The sequence below is a fragment of the Ictidomys tridecemlineatus genome, chromosome 14, assembly GCF_052094955.1.
Source record: "Ictidomys tridecemlineatus isolate mIctTri1 chromosome 14, mIctTri1.hap1, whole genome shotgun sequence".
In the NCBI taxonomy this organism is placed as follows: Eukaryota; Metazoa; Chordata; class Mammalia; order Rodentia; family Sciuridae; genus Ictidomys; species Ictidomys tridecemlineatus.
In genome coordinates this window covers 68,092,192-68,117,949 of record NC_135490.1, presented here as the reverse complement: position 1 = coordinate 68,117,949, position 25,758 = coordinate 68,092,192, and the positions used below count along the sequence as shown (strand labels likewise).

At 36.9% G+C, this 25,758-nt stretch overlaps 1 protein-coding gene across 6 annotated transcripts in view; it reads right to left on the bottom strand.

Moving 5' to 3' along the window:
• Hgsnat (heparan-alpha-glucosaminide N-acetyltransferase) overlaps window positions 1–25,758 on the bottom strand; it is a 73,494-nt gene that overhangs the window by 34,186 nt on the left and 13,550 nt on the right. For 2 of the 6 annotated variants that reach the window (XM_013360921.3, XM_021730013.3), the window contains exons 3-18: window positions 24,117–24,253; window positions 23,787–23,908; window positions 21,515–21,584; window positions 18,212–18,281; window positions 17,444–17,553; window positions 15,082–15,158; window positions 13,659–13,689; window positions 11,073–11,233; window positions 9,693–9,808; window positions 9,121–9,242; window positions 8,473–8,599; window positions 7,009–7,095; window positions 4,670–4,747; window positions 2,955–3,025; window positions 2,734–2,846; window positions 599–1,964 (exon numbers count right to left, since the gene is read on the bottom strand). In XM_013360921.3, the coding sequence (XP_013216375.2) occupies window positions 1,783–1,964; window positions 2,734–2,846; window positions 2,955–3,025; window positions 4,670–4,747; window positions 7,009–7,095; window positions 8,473–8,599; window positions 9,121–9,242; window positions 9,693–9,808; window positions 11,073–11,233; window positions 13,659–13,689; window positions 15,082–15,158; window positions 17,444–17,553; window positions 18,212–18,281; window positions 21,515–21,584; window positions 23,787–23,908; window positions 24,117–24,253 (1,674 nt within the window). In that variant the 3' untranslated portion in view covers window positions 599–1,782. Of the gene's footprint in view, window positions 1–598; window positions 1,965–2,733; window positions 2,847–2,954; window positions 3,026–4,669; window positions 4,748–7,008; window positions 7,096–8,472; window positions 8,600–9,120; window positions 9,243–9,692; window positions 9,809–11,072; window positions 11,234–13,658; window positions 13,690–15,081; window positions 15,159–17,443; window positions 17,554–18,211; window positions 18,282–21,514; window positions 21,585–23,786; window positions 23,909–24,116; window positions 24,254–25,758 lie in introns of those variants that run through there. The other 4 variants (XM_078031299.1, XM_078031300.1, XM_040268255.2 and 1 more) reach the window with 3 other exon arrangements.

The window sequence follows — 25,758 nt, the reverse complement described above, 5'->3', positions numbered from 1 at the left end:
GAGTGGAGGTAGTGACCATGAGAAAGAAGCAGTCACCGGGAGAAAATGAAGAGGACTGGCAATGTATAAATATGAAAGAAGTCAGGAGAGCGGAGGTAAGGTGGGTGACAAGGTGGAGCCATTTTATAACTAGAGACAGACTGATCCATTCACAGAACTAGGAAAATATGAAGAGGAAATAGCTTATATTTGTGGAGAGGGAGGAGGGGAGAGGCGAGACTGAGATGCTTGCATACCTCTAGCATACCCCCTTCAGGAGGGGGCCAGCAGGCAGTTAGGAGAGGGTGTGGGAGTCCAGGCCAGAAGACAGAGCTGGGAACATAGACTAGAAAGCTGTTTGTGAAATGGCAATAGTTGAAAAAATGGAGTAAGCGGAGATGGATTCCTCTCACCACAGACGTGGTCTAAAGGAAAATTCCATCCCTAATGTTTCCCTTAAGTATATAATTCTTCAGAAAATTCTAAGTGTGATAAATGCTCTTTCTCCATGTGTTCTCCTACCTTCATTCCTAAGAAATTGTTTCTTCAGTTCTGTGATTTTGAGCAGGAAAGCTGTCTTCATGGTGAAAGATCATTTTAAAAAGACATACTCTAATGATAGTTTTTAAAAATATTTTTATTCTTATTTCTTTTGAGGCATTTTCTGTAACAAAATTGTTGTTCTGAAGATTTCAGAAAAGCTATTGATGTACCCTACCTCATCATAGATTAGGTAAACAAAGCCCTGATAGCCCAAGGGACTTGCCCAGTATCTTATACAGCAGGAATGGACAGCTGGACTCACAGTGAAGGCAGTGTGCGTTTCTTTCTTCCACAGGTACATTCCTGACACTTAGGTACACGTGGTAAAAATGGGAGTTCATAACCCACTCAAATCAAATGTATGAAATATGATATGTCAAGAGCATTGTGATGTTTTGAGCAACCAATAAAAAAAAAAGATACTCAGGTAGGTAACAGGAGATGATAGGTAGGGAGATAGAAGGATAGATGCTAAGTACATAGGTAAATAGGAAACTAAACAGGTAGATAATCAAAATGGTTGGGAATAATACATCTATATTTTAATTTATTTTTTAAATGGGGGAAAAAGAGAAAATGGCTTCTGATAGGTATTTTTTGACTCATCAAAGCCTTGATAATCTGAAATAAAAACTTACTTTGGCTTTCCTAAAACATTAAATTGAACCAAATCAAAAAATTGAGAAAACATTATGACACATCCATTCAATAAAGTTTATACTCTATCATGTCAGAAATCATGATTTTTGTTGTTGTTGGCATGCATGTACACATGCAGAAGCAATTTTCAGGGGGAAAAAAAGTCAGTAGAAATCAAACCTTAGATTGTTACTTTTGTTTGTTTGTTTTGCAGTGATGGGGATCAAACCCAGGACCTCACCTAACAAATGCCAGACAAGCACCACTGAACCACATCCCCAGCCCTCAAACCTTAGACTGTTTTATGCATCATAAACGCAAAATACCCTTAATAAATCCCTTTTGGAAAGTTAAGTGAGATTTCCTTACAATGAAGTTCCAAATGCATTCATTTATGTAGAAGATGGAGAAAAGATAAACCATACCATTCCAAATATATGTCACAAATATACAGAGTTCTGATGACCCATGTCAGAGTAAACCAGCTTGAGCTCCTTCTCCCAAAATCTGGAAATACATCCCACTGTTTTTATTAAGTGATGATTCCCTTCAATATTGGTTCTTTCAATACTTTACCTAGGCCCACTAGAGTCTTCCAACAACACACTTGAGTGGGAGCTATCAGATTTTCCAAAAAATCTTCTTTTTATAGAGAATGTAGGCAATGAGCACCCAGAGAGCAGTGGCGACTATGTTCTGAGTTAGATGTTCTTTGTGTGACTGATTATCTTTCAGCTTCCACTGAAAGGGGAAGTAGTCCTCAAACACCTCGTGGCCAACATATACCAGAATAGAATTCATTCCTTAAGGAGAGACACAGAAAATAAGTTTCTTGCTGAATCACATTGGATCATCTATTTAATTTCTGAAATGAGTTCAGTAAAAAAAAAAAAAAAATCATGCACTTGTATTACTGACTGCTGTTGAGAATAAGTGATGCATGTTTGAGATATCAGATGTGAACTGTATCTTTAATTTACTAGAAAATATTCATTTTATGATAAATTCTTTTTTCTATTTTTTTTTGTGTGTGTATGGGGGGGGAGGGTTGAATCCAGGGCACTGCATGTGCTAAGCACACGTTCTACCATTGAGCGATACCCTTAAGCCCAACAATGAATTCTTGAATATTAAATATGAAAGGAAAATTACAACATTAACTTTTTTTAGACAGAAATCTTGAGGTACAAAGAATGTAACTATTACTAAAATCAAAAAAGCTAAAATGAGTCATTGAAGGAATCTTAGAACTGCACCTAAATTATTTCATCCCTCTCTTGATATTTCTTAAAATGCCTAATCTTAGAGGTAGTACATGTGTGTTAAGAAAGTCTCATTTCTAAGTATTAAAAACTAAGTAAAATGCGCTGGATTGTTTCTGATGTTCCACGATTTGCCACTGTCTGGAAGTAGAGCTTATTAATTGTCATACAATGACTCAGAACCTGAATGGGGAGGGCCTCTTCAGTATGTTCCTTGGAAACATGGTAGCTCCAGTCCCTAGCACCAGTGGAGCTCAGTAGGTCTCTGGGCCACCATCAGCAACTCTGTTTGCATTTAGAGGTGACTTACCTGGATAAAAGAAGGGGGCTCCTGTCCACAGTCCTCTCACATCAACAACTGGGTATAGGACCAGCAGGATGAAGAAGGCAAAAGAGCTCAGTGTGGTGACATATGAAATCGACCTTTAAGGAGTTGAATGGATGAGGTACTTTAGTGCTCATGAGAAACACAGCCAATTTTAACACGAGAAATTATCAAACATTAAAAGGACACTTTTTTTCTATACTTACCAGAGATTTTTGTTGATTGGAATGAAGGCTTCGTTTTCAGAAACTTTTGTCAAAGCAACAGAAATAAGCCCCTATGAAGGGGAAAGGAAGTGTGTTAAAATCTCAACAATTGTGTTCCAAAACCAAAAATTCGTTATTGGATTGCCTTATATTTTACTCTTTTGACTGGGAACATATTTTAAGATGTATAACCACAATGTATTCTTTTTTGTTAGAGCTTTGTAGTTATACATAGCAGGTGGGTTCATCCCAACAGACTCATACACGCAGGAAATTCTATTTCAGTTCATGAGCCCCACTTTCCCTCCCATCTTCCCTCCTCTACTCTAGACTTCACCTCACTCTTCCATTTATATTTGATGTATATTTATGTTTGTATAAAGGTGAATATATACACATATATTTGTGTATAAAGGTGAATATATGTGGCATATTCACATGACATGATTATTTAAGAAGTCATTCTGCGTTGCCTCCCCCTACCATCCCACTCTGCCTCTCAAGCTCCTTCTTCTACCTTGCTGAGCCTCCCTTTATGTTATCCTATCCTCCTCTCCCCCTTTCCTTCATTTTACTCCAGCTTCCACATGAGAGAAAACATTCGACCTTTGAGTTTCTGAGCTTGACTTATTTCAGCTAGTGTGATATTCTCCATTTCCATCTATTTATCAGCATGTCATAATTTCATTATTTTTTATGGCTGATTGGAACTCCATTGTGTATACATACCACAATTTCTTTCTCCATTCATCTACTGATGGGCACCTAGGTCGATTCCATAATTTAGCTATTATGAATTATGCTGCTATAAACATTGAGGTGGTTGTTTTGCTGTATTATGTTGATTTCAGATCTTTTGGGAAAATACTCAGGAGTGGAATAGCTGGGTCATATGGTGGTTCTATCCCTAGTTTCTTTAGTAATCTCCACACTGAACAATATATTTTTAAAGAATATGTTGTTCAGTGTGGAGATTACTAAAAATCTGCAGTATTCCTCTGAGTTGAAGAAGGGAAGCTAACTGATAAATTATAGTGAATCCTAAGAGGAAACATGATTGCAAGATTAAAGGAAAAAAATCAAATTTTCAATTATTTTTCTACATATAAATCTGGAAGTTGGAATTTACAAAATTGTTGTTATTTACCTAGTCTTTTTGATAAACATGCAGAACCCACACCTCATACATTTCTTTAGGCATTTCTCATTCCAGTGTTTGATGGAAACATTGTCTTATTTAAAAACATATCCTTCTAAGAAGATAAATCTGAAAATTTAGATGTAAGGATTTGTTCCTTCTTGGGAATGGGGATGGGGCTCAGTGGTAGAATATGAGCTTACAATGCAGGAGGCTCCAGATTTGATCTCTAGCACCAAAAATTATATATATATATATGTTTAAATTCATATATTTGTTCCTCTGTTATTCAAATGAAGCATATTCCCTATCACAATGTGGTAACAGCTGCTGTGCCAGTGTTGCTAAACATTTTATTTCTTTTTAAATATCTATGTGTGTGAAGAAAATCAATCTTTTTTTTAAAAAAAGTTTTAGTTGTAGATGAACACAATGCCTTTATTTAATTAATCTATTTATTTTTAATGTGGTGCTGAGGATCAAACCCAGTGCCTCACATGTGCTAGGCAAGTGTTCTACTTCTGAGCCACAATCCCAGCCCAATCCCATCCCTTAATAAGGAATGTCCATTACTTACTAAAATAAAACACCAGACAGTGAATCGGATGAGGATGTCTTTGGTCTGATCTTTGTAATACAATAGTATTTTTCCTGCCTAGAGAAGAAAATAATATGACCAAGAAAATCACTTAAGATATATATTCTTATTTCGTATTCACCCGTATTTTCAATCACTCAACAAAGCACACGTTCAGACACTGGGATCACAGGAAGAATGAAATTTTACCTCTGCCCTCAACTAGTGGAGACTGAGAGAAACAAGAGACCAAAAAAAGATGAGGTACCTCTCCAGGGAAGGAGGGAGACATCTGAGACGTGGTACCCTTGAGCTGAGGCAACAATCATGAGATGGTCAAGCAGGAGGGACAGTCTGAGCATAATGGAACAGCATGCACAGAAGCATGTCAAAAAGAGTGGAAAAGCACCACAGCGTCTCTAAAGGGCTGCAGAAAGATAGAGGGAGGCACTGCAAAAAGGTGGTAGGCTTTGTAGGTCTCGCTTCAAGCAGGCTCTTTCTTCCATAGGTGATAGGGAGCCAAGGAAAGTTTTCCCCCAAATGACAGGATCCAGCTCAGACTAGCCTGCTAGCTCATCCCTTCTGGCAGCATTACGAAAGAGGGATAGAGACAGAATGGAAGTGTGGGCAGGTAAACTAAAAACACTAAAATAGTTCTTTGCATTAAATTGAAAATTAATTTTTAGAAATATCAGAGGATGAGAAAGTGTTAATAATAATTTATAATAGCTACAAGTTATGAAGACTTTTTATGTACCAGTTCAAAGAATTATATACAAATTATTTAATCTTCTCAACATCTCTATCCACTATGCTACTGATGCCCAGAGAGGTCAAGTAATATGCCTGAGGTTACCCAGTTATCAAGTGGCAGAGCTGGATTCAAAGCCAGGCAGTGCAGCTCTAGGTCTGCACTCTTAACCTCTACATTAGACTGACTGCTCCAACAGGCACAGATTGACCTAGAGAGCACACAGTGAGGTTCAAGGAATATATGTAAAATCATAATATAAAGTGCTATAGAGATAAAGGCAGGATTTATAACTATAAAATTATTTAATCACCAAAATATACATGGTTTGGATCAATATAGGAGCCACCAGCCACATATGACTATTTACATTTTGAATTAAATTAATTAAAAAGAAGTAAAATTTAAAATTCAGTTCCTTAGTCATACTAGTCACATTTCAATTACTCAAGAGCTATCCAGGCAAGAGGCTGCCCTAATGGATGGCACAGATAAAAATTCCCATCACTACAAAAAGTTCTATTAGCACTGATTTATACGTTTTAACACTCTCAGTTGATTCCCTGAAAAATGATAGTTTCGAATATCACCAGTAAGAACTTTTGGAAGAAAAATAGAGACTACTCAGAATTTTAACAAAATTTCATGTGAGATAGATTAAGAATAACCTGTATTGACCTTGTCAATTATAATTTATAATAATATACATGCATACTATGTCTAGCTGTGGTACACACACTGAGGAGTCTAACAAAGGAAGATGATAAGTTCAAGGCCAACCTGGGCAACTTAGCGAGATCTGTCTCAAAATAAAATATTTAAAAGAGTTGAGAATATAGCTCAGGGGTAGAGAACTTGCCTAGCATGGGTGAAGCCCTGGGTTCAATCCCCAGTACCAAATGCACATGTATATAGCTAAACACTAAGTTGAAAAGAGTGCAGAGCCTCTGGGAGGTGATTATGTATGAGAGATTTTATGTCCTTATAAAAAGTCTCAAGACAAAATGTTCCTTGTCTTTGCCCTTCCACTTTCTACCACACAGGACATAGTGCTTGTCCCTCTGGAGAACACACTGTTTGAGGTGCCTTCTCAAAAGCAGAGACCGGACTTTCACCAGGCAAAGAACCTGCCAGTGCCAGCACCTTGATCGTAGACATCTCATCCTCCAGAACTATGAGAAAGAAATGTTTGTTCTTTATAAATTATCCAGTCTCAGTTTTGTCCCAGAAGCACAAACATTCCAAGACAGAAAGAAATGTGATAAGTGACATGGTGACTTCCTAAGGTTACCAATATCCAAACACTCTGCACATCCCACAGGGAAATCTTTTATCCAGAAATTATGGGGCTAAGATAAGCCACATAAATAATATTTTTAGAATATAATAATTATATCTAACTATTTGTGCTCAATTTTAACAAATTCTAGTTTTGCACAATCTGACAAACCCAATTAAAATTTATTAGACCAGTAACACAGAGAAAATGCTTGTAATTGCTTTGTTTTAATAAAATGCTTTCAAATTAGTGATGAATCAATAACCATAAGCTGTTAGAAAAACATACCCTAATAAAATAAATTAATACCTGAACTCCTAAAAATGCCATCACAATGGAATTGATGGTTCCTAAGATTCCTTCTGGATCGTAGGCCACCTTGGTGTGATAAAGGACCTTAACAAAGTAGAACAAGAAAGTAGCACTCACTCACTGACCACAAAAATGAATGTAAGAAACTCTTAGATTAAATGCAAACTTGAAAGAATTCTGGTGTTTCCAATGTTTCTGGGTTCCTTTCTTTTTTCTTTTGGATTTTGCTACAGAAATCCATTACCCTAACTTATGGAGATTCTAGGCAAAATACTCCAGGTTATGAAAGGTATTTATAGGGAATGCACTGTACCAGGGATAAGCCATGGTTCCACAGCGGCTACTTCAACTCCATCTGGCTAGGAACAAGCCTGGCACCACAAGCCTGACAAGTTTCAGGTGCAATATATTAGTCTTTGTAATAGGCATAATTATTTTCTTTTTTACCAACCCTATTGTAGCATCAACAGCTTCCTATCTTCTTCTATCTTCTTTTAAGGCAAATAATCCCTAAAAATACATTTGGGTGGGGGTGTAGCTCAGTGGTAGAGTACATGTTTAGCATGTACAAGGCCTAGAGTTCATCTCCAGCACCTCTCAAAATAAAACAAAACAAATATAAAATAAAATATACTTGTATTTTTTTATTATAAAATAAATGCTGAAAATGTAGAAATTCGGAAGTACTCAGGGTAGTAAATGCTGTAGCGCACCATCAAGATCCCTCCAACCCTTTCAGGATTAAAGCATTCATTACCCCAGCTGCTAGAAATATTAATTGCCAAAAGTTCTCAGCCAAGTTTCTCTTCTGAATTGTCTGTGACTAAAGTCAGCTGCTAGGCCAGGTACATGGCTCAGTGATGGAGCACTTGCTTAACATGCACGAGACCCTGGGTTCAATTCCCAGCAAGGTGAGGGTGGGGGGAGAAGTCTACCTATCTAGGAATCACCCCTTTGTTGGAAGCAGTTCATATCTGACAAGGAATATAAAAGGTCTAATTTCTCAGCACACACAGAGCAGTTCTGACATGCCCCCAGCTCCAAATGAGATTAATTGGGGCTTTTGTCAGAACCACAGTACAGTTCAGCTTCTCCCTCAACCAAGTCCCGCTTCCTTCATTCTTCAACAGGGATTGATCCACCAAGGACTTCCCACTACACTTCTAGCACGTGAAGCTCTTTCTCAAACTCCACTGCCTAGAAATCTGACCTGAGATATATAGAAAAGCACTAAAATGCTACTCATTTGATACAATGCATTATCACTTTATCCTTAAAAATAATGTTCATCTACTGCCACATAATGAATGCTGAAGTCACTAAGGTAGACAACTTTTAGTTTCCATCCCATTTTACATAGCTGAACATTTCACATGGTCTAAAACTGGTCGTTCTTTTTATTTTCCCTCACTTTGGAGACCCTAAGTTTCCCAGGTTCAAGGACTTGCCAGTCTCACGTACTGCGGAAGAAGGGTGCTGGTAAAGATGATCATCTCCCAGAAGTAGGCGATCAATGTAGCCAGCAGCTCCTCCTGTACAATTTGGATATTTCCCAAAATCTCCAATACCACCAGGGCCAAGATATCCACTAGGAAAGTGAAAAACATACTTAAATTATGAGACTTCAGGGGCTAGGGTTGTGGCTCAGTGACAAAGCGCTTGCCTTGCACATGTGCATGTGAGGCACTGGGTTCAATCCTAGCATCACATAAAATAAATAAGTAAAACAAAGGTATTGAGTCCATGTTCAACTAAAAAAAAAAACTATAAGACTTCAGAAGGCAGAGTGGTATATAGTGACTATATGCAGCCCAATTCAAAGATCCTCAAACATGTATAAGCCAAAAACATCCCTCTGGCTCCAAGCACTCTCATTAATGCTCTTTTGACTTGATGGCTCCCCGCATGGATAAGGTAGTAAACACAATTTCTACACAAGCTGACCAAACACCAAACTTCTCTCCCAATGTCAAGTATGCCCCAAAGTAGAAGAGTGAAATAGAATTCCTCTGCCTTGAGAAATTTGAAAGCTGAAAGCCCAGAACCTCTCACTTGGCAGAAAGTGACATATGAAAAGGGCTTACTTATGTAGGACAAGGGTTCACTTACGTAGGGCACCCAGGAACTGGTAATAAGAACGTTAAGCCCAGCCAAATGCTTTCCAGAATCAGAATGAAGAGCCACTGGGGCCAGCTGTCAGTGATATCTCGAAGAAAAGGGCAGCTTCTCTCCTGAGGGCAGAAGGAAAAAACACATCTAAACCAAATGCAAACAGAAGAGCACACGTATTGAGAAATTCCAATTGATTATTCTTTTGATCTCTATAGCAGTGATTCAAATTTTTATCTAATACATATAAAGTTTGTCTATCTCTCTCTTTCTCTCTGACTCTGAAATATAACAGTAAAAATATTAGTTAAGAAGAAATCAGGGGACTGAGGATGTGGCTCAATGGTAGAGCACTTGCTTAGCATGCATCAGGCCCTGGGTTCAATCCCAAGCATGCAAAAAAAATGATAATAACAATGATAGAGATTAAATAAAAATAGCTTGATAAAGGAGGGAAGGAATACATTTGATTAGTACAAACACTGTTATAATCAGAACTTAAAAAAAATACTAAAAACTACAAAGTGAACTTTTTCATGTCTCTTTTAAAAAAAAAAACCGTGATTTCTCACCAAAACACAATTTTCAAGCATGGGTTTAGCAAAGAGGAGCTCCAACACAGCAACCACAAAGTAAGTTACTCCCAACCTCTGCAGGACACCAGGAATTCGCACCTTATCCCAAGACACTGCAGAAGAAACAAGTTAGGTAAGGCATTACCCAAAATTTCTCATCACATTCCAAAATAATTTACTTTTTTAATGAAGGGAAGACATACTCTTATTACATCTAAATAAGTCTTTTTAAGTTCTTGGAGCAGAAATATACATAGTCAGAAGACAAGGCTCAAATCCAAGCTCCAAGAACAGACCAATACGTTCATCAGAAGGATGGTCAGGAATATGGCTCATCCTCAAAATATGAAGTTGGCCGACTGGGAGACCAAGAAAAAAGGTGTCTTACTCAGGGGACAAAGATAAAACAAAGATAACCTTTGGCCTTCATATCCACCAGGAATCTGCAGACCCAACACAAGACAGTTACTGACTCTCCTTGCCCAACAAGCTCCAGGACTGTACCAATGGAAGAGTACAACCCTATAAAAAACTCTGGGATGAATACTACTGGGAGCAATGGCTCATTCTTTGGAAATGCATTAAATCAGCTTTTAGGTGACACCAACCAGAAATAATCTCTACTTCCTCTTAGTGCCTATAGCCTTTCAATAAAATGACTTATTGCCTGGGGGCTTGACTGGCTACTACCCAGACATTTGTGTCCTCTTTAGCTAATGACTGCCCTTGAGGACAGTGACTACTGCCTTTCCTGATTCTGATACTGGTATAAAGTGCAGAATTGATATCCTTTCTTCAGCTATCCGGTCTCACTCACTGGAACCAACAAAGTAATGACAAAGACATCATCCTTCCCAGACAGCCAGTTAGCATACAAGGGATGATGAAGGTAAATTCTTAAACTATCACGCCAAACTATAAGTTGGTGAATCCAAAATGGCAGAGCAGGGCCTTGAGAGCAAAGTAACCTGGTCTGGCCCTCTGCCCTGCTCCTCATGATCCAGAGAAAACACATCAATCTTTCTTGGCATTGGATATTTCTCTCATACAACAGAAGAGTTTGAGTAGTTCAGATTGCTGCCAGGTCTAAAATTCCAAGATAATAATAATGTTGATGATGCCCAAAGTTACACAAGTATTGTATGTATTTTTCTAAAGTTGTTCTTTTTGCAGGTACCTGAGATGGAGGAATTACATTTCTTTCAGATTACAACATATAGGCCTGGGGGTATAGCTCAGAAGTACAGCACTTGTCCAGCATCTGCAAGGACCTGGGTTCCATTCCGAGCACCACAAAAATAAATAAATAAATAACAACATGATTTTTCTACTTTCAAGTGAATATATACCAACAAAAGGGAAAAAAAAAACACTTACATGGACCAAGACAATAATTGGGATTCACGATGAAAATTCCTATACAGATTAACAGGAAACTCCTCCATGCAATTTTCCCCAGCAATTTGAATTTTGAACATCCTCGCTGCAGTATAGAAGTCATTGATAGAAAAATTGAAGATCCCATGATAAATACAAACCTAAAAAACAAAACATGCTATTAATAGGTGGTCATTTTGTACGAATATGTAACAACAAACCCCATCATTATGTACAACTATAGTGCACCAATAATAAAAAGTGGGTTAAAAATAGGTGGTCAATTACTAATTTTTTATCTAAATATCATTAATATTTTATAATATACTACATGATAGAAGCAGTACATTCAGTTGAAAGTAGCCAATTATGAAATCAAGCTGGGCTAATAACATAGAAAAGAATCAGAACATAGTCCTGGTGGGCTGTGAGGTTTTGACAACATATATCCAAGTTCTATTTTAGGAGGAAACTTCTTTAGTATTAAGTGGAATTGCCAAGGACAACTCTCCCAAACAGTTGTCAAAGAGAAATTATAAGAAAGATGCCACAATCCAAATAACTGATTTTTTATTAGCATACCCTCACAGACCTTGAGAAACAAGCCAAACACTTCAATCATTTCTAAATCCACTCCTGCTCCCTTCAAAAATGAAAGCTTAACTTTTTTCCCCATTTAGTCAGTCACACGTATTTCCCCTTTCTTTTATCATGCAAAATTCTCTCTTTAATGAAAATTCTACTATTAAGTTTCCTAGTTATTTTGCAAAGGATTATGGAGGTGAGAACTTGCTCTTGCTGTATTCTCAGAGATGCCTTAGCTTCCTTTCTAGGATCAATCTAATCAGAAAACTCCTCTACAAACAGAAACTTTCCTATAGGGAATCCCACAGGGAATATACTTAGAGAACTACTAGGTCCCTGTAGCATGCTGTTTTTAAATCTTTTGATTATAGACCAAGGAGAGGAATAGCTGGGTCAAATGGTGGTTCCATTCCCAGATTTCCAAGGAATCTCCATACTGCTTTCCATATTGGCTTGCACCAATCTGCAGTCCCACCAGCAGTGTATGAGTGTACCTTTTTCCCTATATCCTCGCCAACACTTATTGTTGTTTGTATGCATAACAGCTGCCATTATGACTGGAGTGAGATGATATCTTAGAGTAGTTTTGATTTGCATTTCTCTAATTGCTAGAGAGGATGAACATTTTTTCATATATTTGTTGATTGATTGTATATCGTCTTCTGAGAAGTGTCTGATGTGTGAGGAGTAAAAACTTGCTCCCAGATGTATGCTCTCTGTTCACCTCACATCAATGTTTACAGCAGCACAACTCACAATAGCTAAACTGTGGAATCAACCTAGATGCCTTCAGCAGATGAATGGATAAAAAAAAGTGGCATACATACACAATGGAATTTTACTCAGCAATAAAAGAGAACAAAATCATGGCATTTGCAGGTAAATGGATGCAGTTGGAGAAGATAAAGCTAAGTGAAGTTAGCCAATCTAAAAAAACAAATGCTGAATGTTTTCTCTGATATGAAGGAGGTTGACTCATAGTAGGATAGGGAGGGGGAGCATAAGAGGAATAGATGAAATCTAGATAGGGCTGAGGGGTGGGAGGGAAAAGGAGGGGGCAGGGTATTAGCAAGGGCAGTGGAATGTGATAGACATCATTATACGAAGTACATGTATGAAGACACGAATTGGTGTAAGCATACTTTATATATAACCAGAGATATGAAAAATTTGCTATATATGTGTCATAAGAATTGTAATGCATTCCGCTGTTGTTTATTTTTTTTAAAAAATCAATTTAAAAAAAGAGAGAACTACCAGGTCTTCACCTATGTAAAACTGCCCTACCCATACGCATCTCAAAAAATCAAGACTTCATCAGTGTTGAAAAATGGAACCAACAATATATAACAATCTTCTGGTACTCTTTCTTAATAATGGAGCGAAGGTGCTCAAAGCATCACAGCAAAGACACAAATTGCACAACATATACAAAGTGTCCCTGAACAAAAATGAGAAGCCCTGGATGAACAGAGTATGGATAGCACTATTATAATAAATTTCAATTTATTACTGTCACTGCTTGCTGCATATTTATCATTATTCACAGACATACTATGTTTTTTTCAGAAAATATGATTTTATATGCATTTTGGGACTAGTAGAACTTAACTATATATTCAAAATTTATAATATAGGATTTTAGGATCTAGTATATCTTATCTGTTCAACATAATGTTCCCTAAAAAAATCACTCATCTTTTGGGATAGGGCTGTAGCTCAATGGGAGAGCATGTGCTTAGTGTGCACAAGGTCCTGGGTTCAATCTCCAGAGCCACAAAAGAAAAACAAAAAACATTCATCTTTTCTACACACATGCACAAACATGAAGCCAAGTATAACAACGACCCATTGATGCAACTTTTGGAAGGACTCTGTAACAACCAACACAGGCCTATGGTGCACAATTCAAGGCCCGTCTCATAGAAGGCCTCCAGCATCATTTGAAAGAAAGAACTAGAGATGCCCATGGAAGAGCTGATGGTTAGAATGCCAACTCACCATGGGAACACAAGGTCAGCCACTGTCAGTCCTGCAGAATAACACAAGCACAAATGGAAAGAGGATTCTTGAATATAAATACTTCTTAAATTCAAAATGAACATAATTATAATTGACACAGAAAGTACAACTAACATAGAGGAGACACACACACACACACACACACACACACACACAGACTCTCTTGAGACTCTCTTGAGACTCTGTAGCCATTCCATGGGCTTGGAACATTTCCTGACCATATCTAAACATGAGACAATAAATTACAAGTATGTAGATAAGTTTGCTAGCTTTATACAATGCTATTCAAACTTTATTGCTCCCCCCACCCCAGATGTTCTCTGTTTTGCAGCAGAATGTCTAATGGACAATGTAACTGTAGATATTCAGCTGCATAAAAAGGAGCTAACACTTAGGCACAAATAGGAGACATGAATCTTTTGTTTTAAAATAAATACTTGAATACAATTTGGGTCCTACAAGCATTTGGGCTCCAGATCTGATGCAGAAGTGCCTCACCCATGGACCTGCAATGACATCATGAATTCCCTCCCAGTAATCAATACATGGAACCTGGGTACCAATGGTCAAACATGATCACAATGAGCTCCATTTATATATCTTTCCCCAGCCCTCTACATATATGAACTGTCCAGAACAAAGACTACTGGAATTTCACAAAAATCACTGTCCAGCCAGGTGCAGTGCTGCACACCTGTAATCCCAGCAACTTTGGAGGCTGAGGCAGGAGGATCGCCAAGTTCAAAGCCAGCTCAGCAACTTAGTAAGGACCTAAGTAACTTAGTGGGATCCTGTCTCAAAAGAAAAAATTAAAAGGACTGGGGATATGGTTTAGTGGTTAAGCACGTCTGGGTTCAATTCTCAGTACAAAAAAACAAAAAAAACAAAAATCAGAGGTCCATAACAGGTAAGAATTCAAAATGATTCTCTTGGTTCCTAGAAAATCTATTCTTAAACCAAATGCCAAGCCAGATTACAGCTATGATTCAGCACCACTCAGATCAACCCCAGTTTGATAGTACCAAAAAGGACCATGAGTCTTAAAAGATAGACTCCCCAAGAATATGGTTAGCTGTCATATCTATAACAATGATCATTTAAAATCAAATTCTTCACATCTGCTGAGTTCCAGGTGTCAGCAGAAATATTTAGTTTTCCTGTTACTCTAGTGAAGCATCTACACATTAGAGATCAGATCCACACATTAGAGATCTGCAGCACACAAGAAACTAAAGGGCCCACAGAAAAATCTAAACGTCATTCTCTGGGGGAAAGAGCTCAATAGCTCAGAAGAGGCTGGTAGGGCCTCATCTCTGAAGCCCTTAGAGGAAATGCTGAATGATTCTTCAGATGCCAGTTCTCTGAATGAAACTGCAAGCAAAGTTACCTTGAGGTAACTTACCATTCCAACTCGAATGTTTAAAGTACCAATATTTTCCTCCTCCATAATTAACAAAAACCATGAGTATGAGAGCTAGCCTGTAAAGTCAACAAAAAGAACACTTTCACGGTCTGCAAGGTGACAAAGAACGGTTGAACTCCAAGACATTCCTTTATACTCACAAGATTAGTCATGCAATAATGTGATTCTACACAGCAGTTTGTATCATCAGAAGAAATATAAAGGCAAGACACTATTGTCCGAAACAATTTTCACAACAATTAGGATCATCCACTAATGTTCTGTTGCAAATATTTCCAACATGTTTCAAAAAAAAATTGTACTTTACTACTAAGCTATATAACTTGGGAACATAGCAAAACATTTCCAGTAACTCAATCGTGTGCCAATAATTTGATGTCTCAGGTTAAAGAACCGTTGTAGAAGGTACAGAGTCACTGGAATCAAAGAGCTAAGGATTCATATCCTGAGTCTTTTTCTCTTATTAGTCATGAGACTTTACACTAAGATTCAATTAACTCTGTACAATACCCTACCACATGACTATGTGGTTGGCACGTTTGGGGCGCTTAATAAATGCTAGCTTCTGTTCACCTGTAAATATCTTATCTTCAAAACTGGCAATGATGATTGGAAAGAAAGAAGAAAACAGTAGATTCTGAATATGCTATCATTTGGTGCTAACTGTGCAGAATGCAGAAAATAAAGACTTTAGTATATAAGGGAATAATTTGTGGGGCCTCTATAACTCAACTAACTGGAATCAAATTCTGGCTTTACTACCTGAGTGACCATGGGAAAATTACTTAACTCCTTGGCTCAATTCATCTGTGAAACAGGCATATTAAAAGTGTGTACCTTGGGCTAGATTGTGGCTCAGTGCTAGAACACTTGCCTAGCCCATGTGAGGCACTGGATTTGATCCTCAGCACCACATAAAAAATAAATGAATAAAATAAAGGTATTGTGTCCATCTAAAACTAAAAAATAGATAAATTTAAAAGTGTATACCTATAGGAATAAAGAGACTAAATAAATTAAGACAAGTTAGAGAAGTGATAGCTGTTATTTGGATATGAGATCTCTCTAAAAAAGTTCATGTGGCAATGCCCGAAGATCTGATTAGATTACAAAAGCCATAACCTAATCAGTGGACTGATCCATTTGCTGGATTATTGGGTGGTAACTGAAGGCAGATAGAGCGTGGCTGAAGGAAATAGATCAGTTGGGGAATATATTTTGTCCCTGTCCTCTGCTGCTATGAGCTGAGCAGCTCTCCTTCACCACACCCTTCCACCATGATGCTATGCCTCACCTGGGCCCAAAGCAATGGAGTCAGTTAATCATGCATGGACTGAACCTCTGAAAACATGACCACAAGATAACCTTTTTCTCCTCTAAGTTGTTCCTGTCAGGTATTTTGGTCACAGTGATGAAAAACTGACTAACACATTGGCACACAGAACTTTAAAACTGTTAGCAAATTTATTATTGTCATTATTGCTATATTGTTTTTACTTGAGTATCTCTAATCTAAAATGTTCCAAAAACCAAAACTTTTTTAGGGCTGAAATGATGCTATCAATAGAAAATTCCACACCTGACCTCATGTGACAAGTCACAGTCAAAATGCAGGCATGGGGCTGGCAGTGTAGCTCAGTGGCAGGGCATGTGCTTAGCATGTATGAAACCCTACATTCAATTTCCAGCACCAAACAAAACAAAACAGGCACACTAAGAAGACTGTCTGAAATTACCTTCAGGCTATGTTTAGATGTAAATGAAACAAAACTGAATGGTATAACTATGGACTTGCTATCAAAAGAGTCTGATTTTCAAATTGTTCCACCAACAGTGAAGGATGACCACTTACTCTTCCACAGGCTGGTGTTTCATTTCTGGACTGGCATATCTTCTAAATTGTCAAGCTACTGACTGGACATGGTGGCCCAGTTTATAGTCCCAAGTATAGCCATTTGCTCAAATGCAAATGACCTTAACTCAGCAGACTGTATATAGTAGTAGAAACTGGCTCTGGCCTTGTCCTACTCCTCTTATCAATGTACTATAATGGACATCATAACAATTTTCTTTATTTTTTAAATTTGCAGTGCTGGGGATCAAACTCAAGTCCTTGTATATGCTAAGCACACATTCCACCACTGAGCTATATCTCAACCACTTATCGTGACAATTTTCAAGTAAGGAAAGACTGAAGACTTTATTTTTATATCCAAACAATACTTTCTAGCCTAGAAAGTAATGGATATATAAAAAATACCTCAAGTTAAGTGTGTTTACGTGTAATTACACAATCCTTCAAGGACCTGTGCCCACCAAGTCACAACGGAGCCTCACATACCCCCTGAATGTGTCCACACAACGGAGACGGTATGGCGAGCCCACCTGGCGCCACATTTCTGGTTGGATATCACCACTAAGAGGGTCTGCCCTGCTTGGGGACCCCAGCTCCTTTAGAAAAAATAGAGAAAGAGATGACAATCAATAAAAGGGAGGAGTAAATTTCATTACTCAATATATTAGGAAAAAAAATATTAGTGGAAAACTAAAGATAGTTTTCTGAATAATTATTTAGTTTTGTTTAGTTTTATTTTGGTTTTTCCACTTTATTTGCTTTTGGTGCATTTTGTTGAGTAAGTACAAGGACAGAAGCAAACATGCCCATAATTTATTAGCACAAATTTCATGAAATATTTAATCATTAGAGTGGGCCATTGGTAATTATAGAGTTAATGTCAATGTCCCATATTCTTTGGTTTTGATCTTTACTTAACTGAATGGTTTGAACAGTGCTGCCACCAGACTGGAAAATGTCCCCTCTGAAGAAAGAGAAGGGTGGAGCCTTTACAGAAGGTGAGGACTAGGCAGCTCTTTATTAAGGATATGGGTCAGGCTGGGATGTAGCTCAATGGTTGAGTGCTTGTCAGCATGTGCAAGGCCCTGTGTTCAATCCCTAGCACCATGGGGGTAAAAATTTGGGATCCTCAACCTGGTTTTTCCATAATGTAAACAAAGTTTATTGAGCTGGGCAATACTATTTACTAAATAGGAAATTAGGACCTCCAAATTTAGAAAACCAGACAATGCATGATCTATCCCAATAACTCACAGAATTGATGAGGCGATCAGTTTCTCGAGAATTTATTGCCTTAGAAATCCAATTACTGAAGTCATCCAAACTGTAAATACATAAAAGCTTTAGTTAATTCATTTTCTTTGGTAGAATTTTCAAAACAATTGGATAACATATTGAAATAAAATTAATTGAAGGTTCGTGTTTATATTAGTTAAAGAGCTAAACACTGAAGAAGTTTTTTAACAACATAACAATAGAAATCAAAATTTATTGGGGCTGCGGATGTGGCTCAAGTGGTAGCACGCTCGCCTGGCATGCGTGTGGCCCGGGTTAGATCCTCAGCACCGCATACAAACAAAGTTGTTGTGTCCACCAAGAACTAAAAAATAAATATTAAAAAATTCATTCTTTCTTTCTTTCTTTCTCTCTCTCTCTCTCTCTCTCTCTCACTCTCTCTTTAAAAAAAGAAATCAAAATGTATAGCAGCCATACCTTTACAGAATAACTTCCTCATCAATAAAACAGAAACAGTGATGAAGCCTCTAATGAAGAGTTGTGAAAGTATTAATGATACTATTAAAATTAAAAAAGCAAAAAATTTGGCAACAACCGAAATTTACTCAATATAAGAATGACTCAACACAGGATACAGCACCTGTGTGATACTATGACACAGTGATGAGAATAACAAGACTATAGGCTCTGAACAAAGAATGAAGATAAGCTATTATATACGAAAAGCAAAAACTCAACATAGATGGTTGATTGCAACTAAGTAAAAATGCATGTGTGTGCACTGAAAAAGTGTGAAGGCAACTTTGTAATGATTCAAATACTATATTGGGTTCTTTTTCCCCACATGGCTGATTTAATCCAGGAAAAAAATCCAGATGACATTAAGTTATTATATGATTAAGAAAATATAAATATATTAGCTGGTTGTTCTTTAAATAACATTTTCACCCGGGGAAAAAAAAAACTTTCAAAAAGTGTACCTTAGCCTGGCAAAAAACAAAACCACTGATATGTGTTGCATTAATTTTGCCACATCTGAATTACCTAATGCATAAAACTTTTTGTTCTGTCATGAAAAGTTTCAAACAGAATGAGAAAAACTAGCACACTGAATTGCCACCATTCAACTCCAACAAATATACCCACACATGGTCAATCTTATTTCATCTATACACTACCCACCACCCTCATTTCTGATTAATTTATAGAAAAATCCCAAAAATCATTCATCTCATCCATAAATAATTCAATATGTATCTCTAAAAGATAAGGACAATTTTTTCTTCTAAACATTATCATGTTAATATGTTAAGCAGTAATTCCTTAATATCATCACATAGCCAGTTCAGTTTTGATCCTGTAAATTATTTTTGAAAGTTCAATTGTTCAAATCAGCATCAAAATATAATTCATACAACACATACATTTGTAATTTCTCTTTTACTCCTACAACACAACTCTCATTTCTAGTTTATTCGGCATTAATAGTGTCACTATCACATGAAAAATCTTAAAATAGATATACTTAAGGAAAGGCAAAAAGGAGAAGTGGTAATTCTCTTGCACGTGCTTGTTCTCCAAGTGAAAGCAGAGAGACTTTGTTCTTTCTACCTTTGCTGCTTCTCTTCTGGTTCCTACTAATACTAACTTCCCCAGACTTCCATGGGTGTGTTGGAAAGCAATGGAGCAACAGTAAGGGACTGTAGTTTTGTGGACAGTAACACTCTGCCCACAGGCAGGAGCAGCAGAACCACATGCAATAGAAGTTTCAGCCCCACAGTGGGACAAGATAGAACTTCTCTTTGCAAGTGCTTGAGCTCAGCTCTCAATTACGTCATAAAAAAATGGAACAGAACCATTCACAAGATAAGCACCTCAAGTGAAAGCACATTAACAACTCACTGGAATATAGATGACTCTATGACTAGTGTGATTCTGCAATCTGTACAATCAGAAAAATGAGAAATTATACCCCAATGATTCAAATGTATGAATTGCCAAGATCATTGTAATGTCATGTGTAGCTAAAAAAAAAAAAAAAAAGACACTGGAATAGGATCTGCATCTTATCAAAAGATTGTTAAGATGATACTCTAATCCAAAAAAACACAGAACTCCTCTGAATTTTATTCTCCTCCTAGAATTCTATTCTGCCCCTAAAAAGCCATTAGGTTAAACATGTGCTTCTACGAAGCAAGAAGTTCTTTCACCTTTTTATACCAATCAAGTTTTGCATACAAGGGATTAAACTATTTCTAAAATGTACAAGCTAGAAGGAAAACAGTGCATAAATTCCCCTAAAGTTTAAGATTTCCTCAAGCCAATCAACTTTTTTTTTTGTACTGGGGATAAAACCCAGGGGCATTTTAAGACTGAGCCCTATCCCCAGGCCTTTTAAATTTTTATTTTGAGACACAGTCTCACAAAATTGATCAAGTCCTCACTAAATTGCTTAGCTGGCCTCAAACTTGTGATACTCCTGCCTCAGTCTCCTGAAGGGATGGGATTACAGGAGTGAGTCCCCATGCCCAGCAAAGGTGAGGTTTTCATTTTTCCAACTTGGATACAGTTCACCAACAGTCTTTTGATCCTTCCTGATATCCTAACAGGATCGATCTTATTCCTTTTATTCCAATCAACCTTCTTCCTTTTAAAGCACTAAAAAACTTTGCTTCAACCAGGTCTGGATCAATTCTATGTTCAAATTTTTTCTTCTCTAGTCTGCTAATTCACTCACCAGACTGGCTGTTAACTAGGCAGAGAAGAACAAATCCCTCAAGTGAGCAACTCTACAAATGGGAGTCTGTGGGATTCTGAAGTACAGCCCCTCATCCTCCCTCTTTGCCCCCAGTTCCTGGGCTGGGAGAGGAAAGGAAAGTTGGACAGAGGGGTGGCCTCAGGGCTCAGAGGCTAAGAGGAGGAAGAGAGTACAACAAAGCAGCCTCCTCCTAAAATTATCACAAGCCACTTCCACTCACTGAGAAGCAGGATGGGAGATTATTTAGGAAAAGAATATTACTCAAGTGTTTTCTTTGTTTTTGGCCACGTGGGAGGATAGAAGGCAAACATTCATGAGAACTTTTGTCAAAATTTCCTTACAGAGAACATGTCTTAGTCTACACTGATTTTGATGCCTAGGACTGGACTAGACACGGTACACACACAAATGTTCACTTAATCAAATAATAATGTTCATGTTTGTATGCTTTTAGAGACTCTGCCAGGATGAAATAATAGTCATTTGAGGGATCAAACTATCCTTTCTGAATATATTATCTCTGTGTTCTGCCCTCCACAGTCATTTCTTCTCCAACAACTTACCTCAGCAACAGCCTTAGGAAGGATATTGCAATGACGAGGGACAGACCAATAAGGAACGCAATACTCACAGCTATAAAAAGAAAAACATTATCACCAAAAATGTCATCATAGGAACCAAAGTTGTCACATCACATCACTACATCTAACCTATCAATTAAAAATGAAAACAACATAGAAAAAGCTTACATTCTTATATTAAATTTCCAATAAACAAGAAACTTCTCTGCATGAGGGGAGTACTAATTTTTATTATGAAAAATATCAAACATACACAAATTACAGGGAATTGTAGAATAAAACCATATATATCCACCACTCAAATTCTAGCATTGGCAAGATATTTACTCTCAGGACTGGGGGTTAGCTCAGTGGCAGAGCACTTGCTTAGCAAGAGTGAGACCTGGGTTCCATCCCCAGTACTGCAAAAAGAAAACAAAAAGAAAAAGAAAAAGATATCATTCTCTTCATCTATTACTAACTCTCCTCCCTTTTTGTGGGGGTAATCTATTTTAAAATCAATCCCAATCCCAGACATCACGTCCCTATACCCCTACAGTATTCAGTATGCATTCAGTATGTACCTCTAATGCAAATAAACCTGTACAAGACATCAACCTCATGAACTTGCTGACATAACATACCTAAAAGGTGACAACATGGCTCTGGTAGTATTCTACCAAAAAATGCAAAACCTTTACCTACTCATGAGAAAACACCAAGTTACTCCAAATCCAGGGACAATCTATAAAATACTAGCCAGTACTCTTCAAAACTGTCAAGATCATGAAAGAAAAGGAAAGGCTGAGAAACTGTCCTGGACTGAATGAGATGAAGGAAGATCTGACAACTAAATGCACATGGATCCTAGATTGGATCCTGGACCAGAAAATGGGCATCAAAAGGGGCAATTTGAAAAATTTAAATAAGCCTAAATAGATCAGTATTATAAGAATGTTAAGCACCTGGTTTCAATAATTGCACATGAACTACTCTTACTATGATTATACAGTTTAAGGGTATAAGGGCAGCCAGGTAAAGGGTATTTAGGAGTTGTTTTGTTTTGTTTGCAACATGTTTGTAACCTAAAACTATTTGAAAATCAAAAGTTTCTTTAAAATGAACTATTTCCTTAATATAACCACAATGTGTTACAAAATTTAACAATAATTTTCTAGTACAGAAGAAGCACCTTCTGCAATTGACCATGTGCCTGGCAGATGTGTTGAGCTGGTGAAAGCCTGATCCCTCCAGTGTAAAGTTCCCGTTTCATCTGAGGATTTTTGCAAAATTATTTCATTAGGGCTTGCAAAATAACCTACCATTCAGCCACATTAGCTGGGATTCTAAAAAGAAGCCATGCTCATCAACTAGTACAATTTGGTTATCTTTTTCAATTAGAGTTAAAACAGGATAATGTTTAATTCTTTCCTTTCAACCGATACTTTTAAATCACCCTAGTCAACCAGAGTATTACTTTGTTTTGTTTTTAATTGGGGAGGGGGCCTCACTCTAATTTTATAATGATCCCATAGTTTTTATGTATCCATTATTTTTCATCAATGACATTTATTTTTATTTTTAATGCTTAAATTGTCCCATATTGGTCCTTTCATATTGTCTTCTTCATTCTTCTGCAATAACTTTGGTCTATGATATTTCTATGTGAACTGTATATATTAGCACCACGGGGATTCATTAGTTTCTCTTGAAAGGCAAGAGAACAATTATCTAATGGGGAGCTCAGGATGACAGATTTTCTTCAATGGAATTATTATAGAATGAATAATCCCTTCTTAATGTAAAGGGGACCTCTGGGCTCATTATCAGTAGACACATACAGGAAATACTACACCCTAAATCCTAAAACAAGGAAAGCCAATTATCCTATTTCTTACTTCTTTCCATTGAATTAATTTTTTTATTTATTTATGATTCATAATTAAGCTTAATAATGATATGGGGATATGTTGATATATTATACAATTTTTAATATGTTACCTAATTTTCTTAGTGTCCATCAGTGACACAATAAAAAATATTACAATTGGGCTGGGAGGCATAACAAGTGCTTACTAGCAAACACAAATCCTAAGGGTTCTATTTCTAGCACCAAACAAAAATATAATCATACCAAAACTAAATGGTATAGATATCTGTAAGCCAGATTTTCATTTATATGCCATAGACTGCTTCAATTTACAAAGAGTACTCAAAAACTAAAACCTCCGAAAATGCAAATTAAAAAAAAAATCAACGAAGAGCATATACATACGAAGGTCACTGTCAACTGGATTCTTATTAACAACTAGGTCACACGCAATTTCACTGACTCCATTGTAAGTGTCCTTTACCAAGACAGAATAGTTTCCAAATTCTCCAAATTTGTATTCCAGCCTAAAAGGATGAGATAAAAATATGACAAATGGCTAGATTAGGGACAGAATTGGACTTTCCTAATTCACCAAGGGAAAATGATATTCCTTTCTGGGTACAGATCAGTAGATATAAAATATATTTAAGAGAATAAAAACAAAACCACATAAGAAAAAAAGTAGAGAGAAAACTCAGACTTCAGTTAGATCACATCAAAGCAAAAACAAACCTACAAACTTCTTTCTCTTCCAGGGTATCATTAATTTGTAGAACAGATCTGTGCTGGGTGCTGACGGAGACTGCTGCAATGCTAGGCTTCCCAGGTTTTCCACTCTGAGAAACATTTACCAGAAACTGAAACAAGCACTGTAAGATAAAGGCACAAACAGGTAAACTGTGAGGGGTTTTCTGCAGTGCTACAGACAAAACCCAAAACCCAGGGTCTTTAGCAGGGCTGAGTTATCCCCACAGCCCTGTTAGGGGATTTTTAGAGTCTCTGGGTTGTTGGGGGACATGACTACACAAATGAAAATCCTATCATGAATTTTCCTTCACACTTATGACTTAATGTAAAATTTACCAATTATTTTATACTAAAACAACGACTATTGCTGTGAATTAACAATCTTCACAAATTGGCAAGTCGAGCCTACATTAAATCTTGCATCCTATTGTTTTACTTATTATTTAACAAGTAAACTTCCATGATTCTAGGTAACATACACTTTACAACACTCGATGGATGCCCCATATTTCAACCATCACTGTAATTGTGGGTACTTGGGATGGTTTCAAAGCTTTTCTGGTTTTCCTTTTGATGTTTTTTGTTATATAAATATGCTGTTTTAAAAGATCTCCACATGAGATTCTCTTTCCTTTAAATTCTTTCCCTGAGCTAAATTTCCAAAAGTAAGATTACTAGATAAAAAGTAATCCTTTTAATGATTCCTGTTACAAGTGGTCAAATAGTACACAAATAAGAAAAATTACAGGGGCTGGGGATATGGCTCAAGCAGTAGCGCATTCACCTGGCATGCGTGAGGCACTGGGTTCGATCCTCAGCACCATATAAAAATAAAATAAAGATATTGTGTCCACCTAAAGCTAAAAAATAAATATTAAAAAAAGAAAAATTACAAACATATATCAATTTCTTATTAGTCTTGCTAGGATTTTTTATATATATCTTTATTTTATTTGTTTATTATTATTATTTTTTTATTGTGCTGGGGATCAAACCCAGTACCTCACACTTGCTAGGCAAGTGCTCTACCACTGAGCCACAACCCCAGCCCATCTTGCTAGGATTTTTATATAATTCTTATATTTTTTCATTTACTAGGTATCTATATCACAACTTTAAAAATGAATTTTAAATTATCTAGAGATGAAATAGGTCAGTGCTTTTGCTATTTTGTTTCCATGGTGTCCCCATATACTGTAATAATAAATTTTTAACTATCTCAAGTGTTTTTCCATTCTGCTACTTCCATTTCATCTTGTTATATTTTATTATTTTTAATTAAAGTTTTTAAATTTTTATATAGTCATACTAATCTGGCTTATTTCTTCTATTGCTTCATTAATTTAAAAACATTCGCTTTTTTTTCTTTTTTTAGTTTGTGGGGTATACTTTTTAAATTTAATCCCCTGGGAGTATTTGATAGATGTTTTTTTTATTTCCAAAACTGAGGATTGAACCCCATGGCACTGTACCATGGAGCTATATCACCAACACCAACCCCTCTTTCTTTTTCTTTTTTTTTTTTTTCTTTTTCTGAGACAAGGTCTCACTAAATTGTACAGGATGGCCTTGAATTTACAATCCTCCTGCCTCAGCCTCCTGAGAAGCTAGGATTACAGGCATGTAC